Source organism: Erythrolamprus reginae, chromosome 2 (assembly GCF_031021105.1).
Source record: "Erythrolamprus reginae isolate rEryReg1 chromosome 2, rEryReg1.hap1, whole genome shotgun sequence".
In the NCBI taxonomy this organism is placed as follows: domain Eukaryota; kingdom Metazoa; phylum Chordata; class Lepidosauria; order Squamata; family Dipsadidae; genus Erythrolamprus; species Erythrolamprus reginae.
Genome location: NC_091951.1, coordinates 354624148 through 354640402, shown reverse-complemented (window position 1 = coordinate 354640402; position 16255 = coordinate 354624148). Strand labels below are relative to the sequence as shown.

General features: G+C 52.7%; 1 protein-coding gene across 1 annotated transcript in view; it reads right to left on the bottom strand.

The window, feature by feature from the left end:
- The window catches only part of LOC139159629 (protein unc-13 homolog B-like), a 37658-nt gene extending 22268 nt beyond the window's left edge, over positions 1 to 15390 (bottom strand). The window contains exons 1-7 of the mRNA XM_070736928.1: positions 15174 to 15390; positions 14469 to 14498; positions 12236 to 12335; positions 11471 to 11588; positions 10102 to 10225; positions 2990 to 3075; positions 575 to 632 (exon numbers count right to left, since the gene is read on the bottom strand). Coding sequence (XP_070593029.1) covers positions 575 to 632; positions 2990 to 3075; positions 10102 to 10225; positions 11471 to 11588; positions 12236 to 12335; positions 14469 to 14498; positions 15174 to 15390 — 733 coding nt within the window. The remainder of the gene's footprint in view (positions 1 to 574; positions 633 to 2989; positions 3076 to 10101; positions 10226 to 11470; positions 11589 to 12235; positions 12336 to 14468; positions 14499 to 15173) is intronic.
- Between the last annotated feature and the right edge of the window lie 865 nt (positions 15391 to 16255).

Genomic DNA, 16255 nt, shown 5'->3' with positions numbered 1-16255 from the left:
TTGACGGCTGCATGTGTGAGTGACCGGGGCTGTTACTGACTACGACGTTTGCCTCATGTCAATAATATTCATACACTTAACGTACAGCACGTGGTCTGGTTATTTGGAGCCCCGATCCGCTCTCTGGACTGTTAGCTGGCCATCCTCCCCCTCCCCCTTTCCCCTTGCACGGAGGTAACACAGTTCTTCTCCTCATCCTCTAATGGGCCCTCGCTTGCCCCCCCCCCCCCGCTTTGCCACCTTCTCCCAGGGGCCCTCGTGGGGCCTGGCTATTTGGGGGGGCTCCCCCCACCCTGTGAGATCGGGCAGGAGAGGTGGGCTCCGTCTCCCCTCAATTAAACAGGGCCACCTATTGGGACCCCGGAGGCACCCCCCTTCTCTGCCCTCCGGAATGGGGTCACTGACCGAAGCCCCCTTGGGATGAGGGGGCTCCTTCCTTCCTTCCTCCCCCTCCTCCTCTCCCCTCCTGGCTGCCCTCTTTTCGTGCCTCCTCTGCTGCCCTTGTGAGGCGCCAGGAGCCGAGGGGCATTGAAATCTTCCCCACAGTAGGAAAAAAACCAGGATCTTCACTTACAACACTGGGAGGCCGCAGGGGGCATCAGCTGGGCCCGGTCATCTTCCGTGGGAGACGGCTGAGAGAGAGAGAGAGAGAGGGAGGGAGGGGGAGGTCAGGGCAGGGGAAGCTCCTCCGGGTCCAGCTGGGGCACCTCACTCACCCGCCACAAAGCCTCCTTCATGGGCTGCCAGGGAAGGGATGAGGCCCCACCCTGCCTGGGGGGCAGAAGCACCACACGGGGCCAGATTCCCAAGCCAGCAGGGATGTCTCCACGTCCCCCCCCCCAGCTGCCTGACCAGCGCTCTTTCTCCCTCTGCAGCCACTGAGCCTGATCCTTCGTGGGAAGAGAAGAGCAAAACCGTGGTTACGTGGCATCCGTGTAGGCTGCCCAGAGCCCCCTCACAGGGGAGGTGGGCAGCATAAAACACAGAGAGAGGGAGGGAGGGAGGGAGGGAAGGAGCAGCCCCTTCCCCTCCCTTCTTCCAAGGGTCTTTCCCTGACTGGGCCGGGCCCTGAGCCCCCTGAAGCCCCAGACCTGGGGGACGAATGTTTCCTCCTCCTCCCCCTCCCGGCCTGCCTTGTTCTTTTCTCCTGGACTTTGTTCTGAGCTGCTCTCAGAGTGGCAGCTGCCCGTTGTGCTCCCAACCCCCACACTCTGGGGCTCTCCAGAGTTTTCTCCTGTGACTGGAGGGATTTGGGGGCCACAACGAGTGGGGGAAATAGGACAGAATTCTTCATTGATTCCCAATGTGACTCCAAGTGGGACCCTGTCCGGTGCTGCTGTAGCTTCAAGTGGTCACTGATTGAATGGCTGCAACTTGAGGACTCTCTGTGTACGTAAGGAAATGGGGGAGGGGGGCCACTTTGTTAGGACTCTGTCCATAACGGTTGGGTTGGCAATATGGGCTGCGGGTGTTGCAGACTGCCACGAGAGGGAGCTAGAGATCATAGCTTATTTCTCTGAGTCACCCTCTCTCTCTCTTTTTGTCTGGCTACTCTGCTAATGGCTACTCTGCAATCTCTCTGTGTTGTAGTCACGTATTACAGATAAAGTGAGTTAAGGTTTGATGTCTTTGTTTACTGATTATGACAGAGACAACTGGGAAGACAGACTCTGTACTTGGTGATATTTGGATTGTTATTCTGAGTCTTCAGAGAGGGGCGGCATACAAATCTAATAAATTATTATTATTATTATTATTATTATTATTATTATTATTATTATTATTATTTATATGACTTTAGGCTGTTGATCTGAAGATGTTATTTCTCAAAAGTAAACTTTAATTCCAGTTAGTATATCTGTGTGTGGCTGAGTATTCACACAACTCATCTCGATCTAAACGTTAAAGGGCCCCCATTATAGAACAGTGCAGGCTGGGGGTGGGGGGTGGGGGACCCCACTCATCGGAGAGTTTGCACCGCTACCCGAGGGCGGAGGGGGCACGAAGGCCAAGGGGGGCTGGGGGCTGCAACCTGTCCATATAGTTTCCTGGGCAATTCTACCAGAGCGATTCCCAAGTGACTCAGGCGACTGTCTCAGCATAATTGCAGGCTCCTGGCTGTGACCCACATTCTTTACAATAAGCGCCCCACTGGGGAGGAGCAGGAGGGGCAGACTTTTCAGACCCGACCTTGCAAAGCCCCCCCCCCCTTCCACCACCACCCCATCAGTCCCACAACCAGGCTGCCCCCCCCCCCCAAAGCTGATCCCACACACAAGCAGCCAGTGAGCAAAGCCTTCCTCATTCTGCCCTGGGCCAAGTGTCCAGTCCTGGCGGGAGGGGACGTTGGGGGTCACCTTGGCCCGGGGGGGGGGGGAGGAGAGCGACCCCCACCCAACTTGGCAGGTCATCCCATCAGCACCTCCCTGAGGCCTCCAGGGGAATAGCAGCAGCCCTTATGACTCGGATCCCTATTCATTAAGAGCCTCGGTGGTGCAGTGGTTAGAGCGCAGTACTGCAAGCTCCTACTGCTGATTGCCGGCTGCCAGCAGTTCAAATCTTCCCACCGGCTCCAGGTTGACTCAGCTTTCCGTCCTTCCAAGGTGGGTCAAATGAGGCCCAAATTGTTGGGGGCCAGAGCCTGACTCTGTAAACCCCTAGAAAAGCACTAGGAAGAGGCAGATAAGTCTAAAGGCTACTGCTACGGCTATCCCCCCTCCAAGCAGTCTACAGAGCCAGCCTTTTCCCCCAGTCACCTGGGCCCCCATTTTACCCTCCTCGGGAGGATGGGAGGCTGAGTCAAGCTGAAGCTGGTCAGGATCGAACTGCTGCCCGTGGGAATGCAGAGTTTATCCTGCAACACTGCGCTTTGACCCCTGGGCCACCGAGGAGAAACTGCAGAGGGAGCCCAGTCCCGGCACATGGAGGCAGCCTGGACACCCAGTTCAGGATCCAGCTGTGCTGCAGCTGGGGGGCCCCCAGGACCCACCTCTTCCTCCTCCTCCTCCTCTTCCTCCAGCGAGTTCATCTGCTTCAGCTTCTTGGTCCAGTACTTGGCTTCTTCCTCAGGGATGTCTGCAGAGGAGCAAAGAGGCGCCAACCTTGAATGCGGGGTGGACCCACTGTCCAAAGGTCCACCCCCCAGCCCCTCCCTCCCACATCTGGGTCGAGGGCAAAGGCCCATCGTCCTCGGAACCTCCGTGCCCCTCCCCCAAGGTCTGCTGCCCGTCCTCAGGGACGGATGGTGGGATGGGGTTGAGGTCAGTCTCAAGGCCGAGACCAGGAGGAGTGGACTGAGAAACTTAAGAATGGAATAGAATTCGTTTATTGGGCAAGTGTGACTGGACACACGAGGCCTTTGTCTCTGGTGCAGATGCTCTCAGGGGACATAAAGGAAAAAATGCATTGGTCAAGAATCAGGAGGTGCGACACTTAATGATGGTCACAGGGGTCAAATAAGCAAGGAGGAAACAATCAATATCCATATAAATCTTAGGATACAAGCAACAAGTGACAGTCACAGAGTCCTAAGTGGGAGGAGGTGGGGGATAGGGATGTAGAGAGAAAACTAGTAGTAACAGTGGTGCAGACGTAGTAAATAGCTTGACAGTGTTGAGGAGATTATTTGTTTAGCAGAGTGAAAAAACTGCCCTTGTGTCTAGTTGTGTCTTGGTGTGCAGGGCTCTGTAGCAACATTTTGAGGGTGGGAGTTGGAACAGTTTGTGTCCAGGATGCGAGGGGTCAGTCAATATTTCCACCGCCCTCTCTTGGACTCCTGTGCAGTCTACAGGCCCTCCGTGGGGGAGGCAGGTGGGCAGTGAAGCATCTCTACCTAGTGACCCCTGGCTCAGTGATAGCAAGGACATCCTAACCACGAGACAATGATTGGCGTGGAAGGGGTCCACCTTATACGTGCCTGCCAGCCTCCAATTGCAAATGCTCCAGTGGAGCCACGGTGCCAGGCTGGGAGTGGACACTTTGGGTTTCTGAATAAGGCTCCACCTGACGATGTAGAGACAGTTTTGGTGGCCAAGGATGAAATCAGAAGTGGGAGTCTTGCCTTCTCTTTCTGCTCAAGATGGACAATTGGGGGGCCACTGTGTGACACAGAATGCTGGACCCGACAGGCTTTGGCCGGATTCCGCAGGGCTCTTCTCGGGTTCTTATGTCTCCCCTCTTTCTCCAGGGGCCACCCAGAAACCCCAGCCAGAAACCCTGCCCGCTTCGAGACGATGAGGGGCGTAAGGTGCTATCGGTGTGGCCAGACCCAATCCCTCAGCCGAGGGCCAGGCCACCTCCCGCTCCCAGGAAGAGGGGCCGCAAAGTGCCGGAATCGGGAGGGTTGGTGCTGCAGTTGGAAGACCCTTCCCCTCCAGAGGACGGGGAGACTTTGCCTGCTGAAGAAGCGTCCACCCGTTGGGACGAGGGAGGCAGCAGGGAAGACGGCCCGGTGGTGAGTGAAGCTGTTCGCCAAAGTGCCCGAAAAGGGGGAGGTCGATGCCATAAAGATCTTAAAAACTCCCCTTTGCCACCAGGCCTGGGACCCTTAGACCTTCCCCCTGACCAATGAATGTTTCAAGTATGAAGTGTTGAATGATTGGCTTGATAGGTTTTACTTTCTTTTAATTGAATTTAATGGTGGTTTTTAAGGTAGCATTAACTGGATTTATAGGATTGTTCTGTTTTTGTACATGCTGTGAGCCGCCCCGAGTCCTCGGAGGGAGACGACACACAAATCCAATAAAATAAATAAAATAAATAACAGATGCCACGGGTTGCTCGCGAGGCCTTTCCAGCACCTGTTGAACCCCCCCCTGAGGCCCCTCCAGGCCACGTTGCCCACGGCCAGAATCTTCCGTGGCTCTTCATCAGGTGCTTTTTTAAAAAAGGGAAGTCTCTCCTTTCGGGACCCTGTTTTGGGCCTTGGGGGGCTGCTCCTTCCTTCTCCCCTTGCAATTAAGGGATTGGTCTCTGGACCTTTGCCTTCAGGTTGACTGAAGTGGCCCATGGTGGGAAGTTGGGTTGCGTTGCTGTGTGCTAAATGTTAAGTAAAAGTCTTCCGTGTTGCCTTGGGAACTGCACTTTGAGAAACTAACAGATGTAAATAGATAAGCAGCGTAGACATCTCTCTCCCTCTCTCTCTCTCTCTCTCTCTCACACACACACACACACACACAGAGAGAGAGAGAGTTTGGTGGGCCAAAGGATGGATTTATTGGCACTGCAAATGTCGGGCTTCTTAGCACTATGTACATAACTAGTTAAGTTTGACAACATATAAAATACACCAACCATGTATGCTTACATGTATTGGAACACTATTGCTACCCTGCTGTTCTGTTCGGGTCGTATGTGACCCGAAGCCAAGTTTGAGTCCCTGTAAAAAATTTCCCCTGCATATCTGAAACTTGAAATTTCATGACTTTTCATCATTTCAGGGGTTCTCTCTATGAGAATTTTTTTTGGGGGGTGGGGGGCTTAGTTTTTGCTGGGCAAAAAAAGTTACAAATCTTCTGTTCCCGGGTCACCCTGACCCGGACCGAAAACTCTTCATTTGCAGTGCTTATGTTTGGTCTTTTTGAAAGCTTTTTTCACTTGGAAAGTAGTCTGAACATTTCTGCACACAATGGAATGAAAATTGAACTGAAAAAATTAATCCTTATTGGTTTATTTTGCACATAAATGTGCCTCCCCCCCCGTTTTTGTGAAATGTTTTTCAAGTTATGGATAGTTTTGCTTGCAAAATGCATTCTATTTTACTGAAGTTGGTGTGGGATTGGTAGCTTGAACATTTCTGAATATAAGAAAAATATAAAGGAACTGAAAAAAATGATTCTTATTGGTTTTTTAAAATCAGAAATAAGCCCCCCCCCCCCCTCGGCTACTTGCAACCATTTTCACTTTTTATTTTTTTATGCTCCAAATCCGAAATATTCTTTAAAATCTTAGGCATTCATTTACTCAATTTAACAATGCTGATCATCAAAAAAATATTTGTGGGGGTGGGGGAAAAATTTTTTTTCTGGGCAAAAAAAAAGTCACATTTAGTCTGTTCGGGTCATATAGACCCGGACCAAAATGATTTTTTTAGGTACTTGAATTTGGTCTTTTTGAAAACTTTTTCAACTGGAAAACTAGTTTGAACATTTATGAACATAATGATATGAAAATTGAACTGGAAAAATTGAGACTTATATTTTTATTTTGATCAAAAAGCCCCTCCCCCCATCCTTTCTGAATTTCATGTCAATTTCTATTTTTTAAGGCTACAAATCCCTAAGGAATTTTCCTCCAAAAGGTTTGATATACTAAATTGAACATTTCTGAATATAAGAAAAATATAAATGAACTGGAAAAAATGGTTCTTATTGGTTTATTTTTGCCACAAAAGGGCCACCCCCCCCCTCGGCCTTGCTGTGTGCCATTATTGTCACTTTTTATACATATTTGGCTAGAAATATTTGGAATATCCTTTTGAAAATCAACCACATTGTAGCCAGAGAACTAATTTTATGAAACAAATCCATTTTACTAAAAAAAAGTATGTAAGTTTGAAATTAACAGCATAATTTTTATATAAATTGAAATAATTGAACACGGGGGGAGGCATACATTTATGTGCAAAATAAACCAATATGCATCAATTTTTCCAGTTCAATTTTCATATCATTATGTTCAGAAATGTTCAAGCTACCAATCCCACACCAACTTTAGTAAAATAGAATGTATATTGCTAGCAAAACTATCCATAAAGTGAAGACTATTTTAAAAAAACGGGGGGGGCATGCATTTCATCAACAAAATAAACCAATATGCATCAATTTTTCCAGTTCAATTTTCATATCATTATGTTCAGAAATGTTCAAGCTACCAATCCCACACCAACTTTAGTAAAATAGAATGCATTTTGCAAGCAAAACTATCCATAAATTGAAAAAAACACACAAAAACGGGGGGGGGCGTGCATTATATCCGCAAAATAAACCAATAAGATTTACTTTTTTCATTTCAATTTTCATATCATTGTGTGCAGAAATGTTCAGACTACTTTCCAAGTGAAAAAAGTTTTCAAATTGACCAAACATAAGCACTTCAAATGAAGAGTTTTCGGTCCGGGTCGTATGTGACCCGAACATAACATTAGGGAGTTTTTTCGACCAGAACAGCAGGGTTAAGAGCTAGTGTTCCAGTTGGCCACAAGAGGGAGCCAGAAGCATGATTCTCTCTCTCGCTCTCTGGGCTATTCGTTGCTATTTGTGGTTTGTCTGTGTGACTGCTGTATTTACAACTATGTGTTCAAATGCTGGTTTAATGTATTTGTAAGCTGACTAAGTAAGCTTATAGTATTGTATGTGTATAGGGAATTCTTGACTGATGTAATTGTCTGTGACTAGGATTGTTCTGGACAAAGATGTTTGCCTAAGTAAATAATATTTTATATACTGAATGCGTCTGGATTGTATTACTGAATTATTACTCATATCTCTGGGCTATCAACTGTATATCTGCAAAACCTCCACGTTTCCTCTGTGCATCTGTATCTTTAACTGCTGAGAGATTACTCTGCACGCTACTTAACACTTAACGCGACTGCCCGTTGCAAGTCTGTCTGCTGGCAGCCGCTTCCCTCATCCAGGAGACCCCGGCCTGGCTTTATGTATGTATGTATGTATGTATGTATGTATGTATGTATGTATGTATGTATGTATGTATGTATGTATTTATTTATTTATTTATTTATTTATTTTACTTGACTTCTATGCTGCCCAATCGCAAAGGACTCACGGCGTCTTACAACAGTATAAAAAATTACTATTTACAGAAATAATAATAATAAAAAGAAGTCAAGCAAAAAACTAATTTCTAAAATCAGAATTAAAACTAAGACAATTTAACTGCATACACACTAGTCATTCAAACCAATTCGGACATGTGGACAAGCGAGTGGTTGTTTTAGGACCTCCAGGCCAGCCAGATCTTTGTGGCCTTACAGAAAGCCAGCAGGGTGGGGGCCATACAGACTTCGGGGGGGGAGCTGGTTCCATAAAGTCGGGGCAACAACAGAGAAGGCCCTCCACCACGGCTGCACAAACCTGCATTGCTTAGCTGACGGGACCCGGAGGAGGCCGACTCTGTCAGCTCTTATTGGTCTCTGAGAGGTGTGCGGCAAGAGCTGGTCCTGTAAATAGCCTGGCATGTAGGGCTTTATGGGTGATAACCAACACCTTGAATTGTGACCGGAGACTAATAGGGAGCCAGTGCAGCTCATGGAGTGTTGGTGTTGTATGGATGTACTGAGGTATCTTCCCATCACAGCTCTCGCGGCTGCATTCTGGACCATTTGGAGTCTCCGAACAGTCTTCAAGGGCAGCCCCCTGTAGAGCGCATTGCAATAATCAAGACGGGGGGTGATGAGGGCCTGAGTGACTGGGCAGAGAGCCTGCAGGTCCCGATAGGGCTGCAGCTGGTACACCAGGCGAATCTGGGCAAAGGTCCCCCTGGCCTTAGCCAAGAAATGATGGTCAAGGTTCAGCTGTGGATCCAGGAGGACACCCAAGTTGCGGACGTTATCTGTGGGGGTTAAAGCTTCTCCCCCCAGGACGATGGTCGGACAGATCGAAGGGTCCTTGGGAGGGAATGCCCAGAGCCACTCAGTCTTGTCTGGGTTGGGCCTGAGCCTGTTGGTCCCCATCCAGACCCTCACAGCCTCCAGGCACCGGCACGTCACCTCCACCACTTCACTGAATGGGCACGGGGTGGAGCTGTACAACGGGGTATCATCAGCGTACCCGTGTCACCTCACCCCGTGCCATCGGATGATCCCACCCAGCAACATCATGTGGATATTAAAGAGGGGGGGGGAGGATGGGCCCTGACCCTTGGCATTCTGACCTGGGGGATTGAGACTTTCCGTAGACACGGAAACCTCAGGAAACAGAATTCTGGCTTCACAAAGTTCCCACTACTTTTATTTTTTTTCAACCAACCCCCTCACTTAGGACCAGGCCACTCTGTTGGTACTATGTGCATAACTGGTTGGATTTGGCAATATAGAAACCACCTATCATATTTAAATGAATTATAACACTATAGCTTTAACAGTTAGTGTTGCAGTTAGCCACAAGAGGGAGCCAGAAGCCTCCCTCCCTATCTCCTCTCCCTCCTCTCTCTCTCTCCCTCCCTCCCTCTCCTCTCTCTCCCTCCCTCCCTCCCTCTCTCCCTCCCTCCCTCCTCTCTCTCTCCCTCCCTCCTCTCTCTCTCTCTCCCTCCCTCCTCTCTCTCTCTCCCTCCCTCCTCTCTCTCCCTCCCTCCCTCCCTCTCTCCTCTCTCTCTCCCTCCCTCCTCTCTCTCTCTCTCTCTCTCCCTCCCTCCTCTCTCTCCCTCCCTCTCTCTCTCCTCTCTCTCTCTCCCTCCCTCTCTCCTCTCTCTCCCTCCTCTCTCTCTCCCTCTCTCTCTCCCTCCCTCCTCTCTCTCTCCCTCTCTCTCTCCCTCCCTCCCTCTCCTCTCTCTCCCTCCCTCCTCTCTCTCTCTCTCCCTCCCTCCTCTCTCTCTCTCCCTCCCTCCTCTCTCTCTCCCTCCCTCCTCTCTCTCCTCCCTCCTCTCTCTCCCTCCCTCCCTCCCTCTCTCCTCTCTCTCTCTCTCTCCCTCTCTCTCATTACTCTCTGCAATTTCTGGCTTGTCTGTGCAACTATGCTGTATGTCCAAGTGATGGTTTAATGTATTTTCTAAGTACGGCATATAATATTGTATTGTATAGGTATTGGGATAAGTGACTAATGTAGTTGTGTATGACCAGGATTGTTCTGGACTAAGCTATTTGCCAAAGTAATATTTATACACTTAGTGTATCTGGTGGTCAGAGTTACTATTTGTGTCTCTGGCCTCTCAGCTGGATCTGCCCCCTCCACGTGTCCTCCCAGCATCCTTGCTGACCATTCTGCATACTCTTGACCACACCCCTTTTTTTGCCCATTGGGAAAGTGAAACGCCTGATGACAGCTGTCCGTCATGGCACTGTCCCTGGAGTTTAGCCCTAGGAAGGAACCTGCCGCTCCCACAGGCTGAGGAGGGCCCTGGGGAAAAACACTCGTCCGCACTCACCAAAAGGCAACTCGAATCTCGTGTCCAGCAGAATCTTGTGCGGGGTGGGGGTTTTGGTGCCGCAGACCTCCTGGCCGTCCATCAGCACCTCGGCCTCCAGGGTGGACCACTCCCCGGGGCCTTCCTGAAGGGGGGAAAGGGCTGGGGTGAGCAGGACAAAGGCCCCCAGAACATGCCCCGGTGACTTCAGGAGGTCGGGGTTCAGGGGCCAAAATCCAAAGGGAAGAAAACGTCCAAATGTCCTTGAAGCTGCAGGGCCCAAAACCTCCATTCGGGTTTTGACAAGTCCAAGTTTGGCCGAGACCCCCTGGGTTCCCCGGCTGCGGCTGAGCCCCTCGCCCTGCACACTCTCTCGGGCGCCAGAATCCAGGCCCGGGCTCAGATCAAGGATGAAGGTCCACTTCCAGGCCCGGTCCTCAACAGCGGCTCAGACAGGAAGGAGCCCGCAGGGAACAGGCCATTGATTCCCTCGACCCAGGAGCCCCCACGGCCCAGTGCTCAGGGGTGGCAGGGTAATTCTGCACCCCCCACAGCCAGGACCTGACCGGCTCAAGGTGGACTCAGCCTCCTTCCCGTGGGGGCGGGTGTCAAAGGAGGACCCGGATTGTTGGGGGCCAGAGGCCGACTCTCTGTAAACCACTTAGAGGGGGCTGGGAAAGTCTGTTGCTATTCCCCTCCACCGCCCCCCCCCAAATACTACAGTTTATGTAGCTTTATCAGTGGTCGAGGACTAGCTGCCTTATTCTTACCATCAGGAAGATGGTATTTGGCTACGGACAAGGGCCTCTACTGACCAGGGCCCCATTGTTCTCATGATCAGTAGGCAAGGCAACCTCCTGCTGGGCTCCCCACAACCACGGCAGAAAGTTGCAGCCCCCACTAAGCGGTTTAGAGTCAGCCCGTGGCCCCCAACCATCTGGGTCCCCATTTGACCCCCCTGGGAAGGACGGAAGGCCGAGTCCACCTGGAGCCGGTGGGCAGAGTCGATCGGCCAAACTGCTGGCAGCCGGGGATCAGCAGGCATAGCAGGACCCCACCCTCACCACTGCGCCCCCGAGGCTCTTTCATGCATGGGGGCAAGGGTCAGGATTTGGGGGGGAGGCCTGGGGAGGATGGGGTGGGGGGTGCACGGGAGGAGCCGTGACGGCTGAGGCATGGGGAGGGGGCACAAGGGAGAGGCAAGGGTCGGGGAGGGGGTGCAAGGCTGTGGGGAGAGGGGGTTGAGGGTTGGGGGTTGAGGTGCCATGAGGCTCGCGGAGGTGGGGAGGGACCGGGAATGGCCGCTGACCACAGGTTGGAGGCCCCCTGCAGAAGGGAAGACTGAAGCCATCCCCCAGGAGAGGAGGCTGGGGGAGGGGGGGCGACTGACCTCATCCGACTGCCGGATGGTCTCCAGGGCGATCCAGGCCGTGCCCACCATGGTGTCCCAGATCAGCCCCTTGTTCCACACTTCCACAATCAGGCCCAGGTCCAGGCGGCTGATCTCACTGCAAAGGCAGAAAAGGAAGGGGGGGGGGGACATAGATAGATAAAAGAGAGAGAGGTCAGCAACCCTGGAGTGTCCCTGCCCCGGCTTCCCCAAAGCCGCCCCCCCCCCACCGCAGGCAGAGGTCAACCCAAAACCCCAGCTGGGCCCAATGAAGGGGAAGAGACGGCCCTGTACTGCTTCTCCTTGGCCACTAGAGGCCGCTCTGGGCCCATGGAAAAAGCCCATAGGCCTGGGATGAGCATTGATTGAAGCTCGCCCAGTTCTCAGGCTACCATAGGTTTTGTTGCACTGTTGCAATGCAATAAACACTGCATTGTATTTTTATTGTTGCTGTATTTATGACTGTTGTTACCCGCTTCGAGTCCTTTTTGGAGTGAACTGGTCCTGCCTCTGTGGCCAAACCTTCCCATCCATTTGGGGCCATTTGTTTTAAGCGTCTGCCCCGGTCACTCTGCCAGAATTCAGCAGCAACTCAGTTAATTATATCAGCTGCTTCATAAAACGCAGTGGATGCAGATCCAGACAGGAGATTTCCCCAGCCCAGATCACCAGGAATCCACCGGAAGGGATCCCCTGCCGGGAAGGGGGGCTGAGGGCTGGGGGCCAGGCCCCCTGTGTGCGGAGGGGAAGGGAGGGGTCACTCACAAGAGAAAGTCCTGCTCCCACGAGGGCTGGGCCCCGCGCACGGCCACGGTGGAGCTCTTGACGTTCTGCACCTTCAAGGTTACGTACGTGTTGAATTTATCTGGACAGGGAGAGAGAGGGAGATTTTCCATCAGACAAACACCGCTAACTCTCTTGACAGCACGAAGCAGGACACTGGCCCCGGACAATGTGACAAGTGGCCCAAGAACAAGGCCGGGTCCAATGGTGTCCAGCTTTCCCCCTTGAACTCCAAAAGCCTTTGGGGTGGGATTGTGGAAGTCTGGGAAAGGCCTGGGCAGCTGGTCTGCAGGAAGCGGGTGGCCTGAACCAGGGATGTCCAACCTGGGCAACTCTAAAGACCTTCAGTGCCCAGAATTCCCCAGCCACAATCGGGGAGTTGAAATCCACAGGTCTTGAACTTGCCAAGGTTGCATAGCTCCGGTCTTAGTCCCAGGTCAAAGAAGCGGTGGAGTCAGGAAAGGGAGGAGGGAGGAGGAGGAGGAGGGACAGAATGAAGTGGGAAGGTCAATTGGGAAACTGCCCTGCAGCGAGTTGGCCGTGGTGGGTGGTCCCATTCCGCCAGCAGGCAGCCAGAGGGGTCGGGGGGGGGGGACACACACGCAGTGGGGTAGTGAAAATGGAGCTCCCCCCCAGAGCCCCCAATTTGCCCTGAAAGACGTTGAAAGGAAATGCAGGGGCTCCTGCAACAGCCCCATCCACAGTGGGGCAGTCAAACATCTGGTCACCCTCAGTCACGGCCGAATTGCGTTGACTGCTGTGCGTCCATATACTGTATTTGATGGGTTTATTGTTTTGTGGGTTTTTATAAATGGGGGTTTTATTGGTCTAATAATTAACACCAGAGTACCTTCGGAACTGCCTGCTACCGCACGAATCCCAGCGGCCAATAAGGTCCCACAGAGTTGGCCTTCTCCGGGTCCCGTCGACTAAACAATGTCTTCTGGCGGGCCCCAGGGGAAGAGCCTTCTCTGTGGTGGCCCCGGCCCTCTGGAATCAACTCCCCCCGGAGATTAGAACTGCTCCCACCCTCCTCGTCTCCCGTAAACTACTTAAGACCCACCTATACCGCCAGGCATGGGGGATTTGAGACACCTTTCCCCCAGGCTTATTATAATTTATGTTTGGTATGTATGTGCTGTTTGGTTTTTAATTATAATAGGGTTTTTAGGTTTTTTTAAAAAATATTAGATTTGTGCCAGTATAATATTGTTTTTATCGTGTTGTGAGCCGCCCCGAGTCTTCAGAGAGGGGCGGCATACAAATCTAATAAATTATTATTATTATTATTATTATTATTATTATTATTATTATTATCAACTTCTTTTTATTGTATTGTATTTTTTTATATTGCTGTAAACCGCCCAGAGTTCCATTGGGATTGGTTGGCACAGAAGTGGAATTAATAATAATAATAATAATAATAATAATAATAATAATAATAATAATAATAATAATATTCCCCCCGGCCACTCTCGGGGAGACCCACCAGAGCTCATGGTCATCCCAATGGCCACGGAGGGAAGGCGAAACGCAGCCAAAGAAGCCCACCGAGGTTCCTGCTCAACACAGCCCCCCCCCACGCCCCCCCCAGGCCATCTTCCTGGATGGGAGAGACCCACCAGAGCCCTGTGAATAAGACCCCACCTCTGGCTCTGCCTCCAGGGCTGGTGCCACACACACCACGCAGCTGGGCTCTACGGAGGGGACCTTCCCCTAAAAGGCCCAGCCAGGTTTTGAGCACCCAAGCGGGGGCTGCCCTCTCTCCCACGGGTGGGGCTTCCCCTGCAGGCCCTCCTTGGGGGCTGAGGCCTTGACCCCAGCGCTCTCACCCTCCTGGGGGGCCGAGAAGGCAAAGGCCGAGTGGGCGAAGGAGGCCTGCGGAGCCCTGGGTCTCGGGAAGCCTTCCGGGGGGCGGGGGGCGGGGGCCTGGCCCAACCTCTGCTGCCCGGCCTTCAGAGAGAGGAGGAGGGCAGAGAAGCCCCCGGCAGCAGGGAAAACCACGCCAGAGAACACAAGGTGGAGAAGACCACCACTCCCTCCACCCCTCCGCCCCTCCCGGTCCCATGTCCAGAGGGAGGCTGTTCTCGGCCTCGGCACCTTCTCCCCACCTGTCGGGGGGTGCTGGGAGACCCAGGCCGGACGACCATCGCCAGGACAGGGGGGGCCACCCAACCCCACTGGAGCTGCCACCCCAAAGCCCACGTCCACCTACCTGGGGGTCCCTGGAGCTTCGCTTTCTTCACTGGGGAAAGAAGGAGAGAGAGAGAGCAGACGGTCAATATTCCAGGCCACAACACGGTCCCTCTTGTCGGGGGGAGGAAGGACCCCCCGGCCCCCACAAGCCATTCTCCGGCCACCTCTCTGGCCCAAAAGCCTCCTGCTGACCAGTCTCCCCTTTGGCAGAGGTGGGTTCAGACAGAAGGCAGCTTGAGGGAAACCTTAGAGTCCAGGCAGAGGGGGGGGATATAAGTGGATTTAGGATGGAAGCCCTTTCTTCCTTCCTTCCTTTCTTTCTTTCTTTCTTTCTTTCATTCTTTCTTTCTCTTTCTTTCTCTGTTTATTAAATTTATATGCTGCCTGATCCCATAAGACTCAGGGCGGCTTAGTGCAAGATAAAAGAACAATCAATAATTAAAATGCAACCATTAAAATGCATTGAAAACCCTAAAACCCCCACCTGCAATCAAACATCTCCAACAATCATATCTTGGCCAGATGAAGGGGTCAGTCTCAGGGCCCCCAGGCCCGCCAGCAACGCCAGGTCTTCAGGGCCTTTCGGGAAGCCAGCAAGGGGGGGGCACTGCAGACCTTGGGGAAATAGCTGGTTCCAAAGGGCTGGGGCCACCACAGAGAAGGCCCTCCCCTGCAGGCCTGCCAACCAACATTGCTTAGTCGACAGCACCCGGATGAGGCCCACCCTGTGGGATCCTTTTGGTCTCTGGGAGGCGTGTGGCAGGAGGCGGCCATGGAGATAGCCTGGCCCTGAGCCGTGTAGGGCTTTGTGGGTGATAAACAACCCCATGAATTGTGCCCGGAGACTTAATAGGGAGCCAGTGCAGCTCGCGGAGTGTTGGTGTCATGTGGGGGTACCGAGGAACACGCACGGCAGCTCTGGCGGCTGCATTCTGGACCATTGGGAGTCTCCGAACAGTCTTCAAGGGGAGCCCCACGTAGAGCACATTGCAATAATCAAGACGGGGGGCGATGAGGGCCTGAGCGACTGGGCAGAGAGCCTGCAGGTCCAGATAGGGCCACAACTGGACTTAAGCAAATGTCCCCCTGGCCACAGCTGAGAGACGAGATTCATTTTATTTATTTATTATGAGAGTTGGAAGGGACCCTGCAGGTCATCTAGTCCCAACCCCCCATTCAAGCAGGAGACCCTGCCCCTCCCCAGCCAGGGGGCAGTCCAAGCGTCAGCTGTGGACCCAGGAAGACACCCAGCCTCTCTGGGGGGATTGAGCTGCCCCCCCCACAGGACACAGATGGTGGGATCCTGGGGGGGAAATGCCCACAGCCCCTCGGTCTGGTCACGGCTGAGCCTGAGCCTGTTGGCCCCCATCCAGGCCCTGACAGCCTCCAGGCACCGGCACGTCACCTCCACCGTTTCGCTCAACTGGCGTCATTCCTTCTTTTCTACCCCTTTCCTTCGTTTTCTCACCCCTTTTCTCCATTTGTTTATTTATTTATTGCATTTATACTTTGTGGGGGGAGGGGAACCCTCTTTAATACAAATCAAATCTATAGGCGTGTAAAGAGAAATAGTGGTGGGGGGGAGACCAAGTCCAGCAGGAGGGCAGGGGGAGGAGGGCAGGGGGAGGAGGGCAGGGGGAGGAGGGCAGGGGGAGGAGGGCAGGGGGAGGAGGGCAGGGGGAGGAGGGCAGGGGGAGGAGGGCAGGGGGAGGAGGGCAGGGGGAGGAGGGCAGGGGGAGGAGGGCAGGGGGAGGAGGGCAGGGGGAGGAGGGCAGGGGGAGGAGGGCAGGGGGAGGAGGGCAGGGG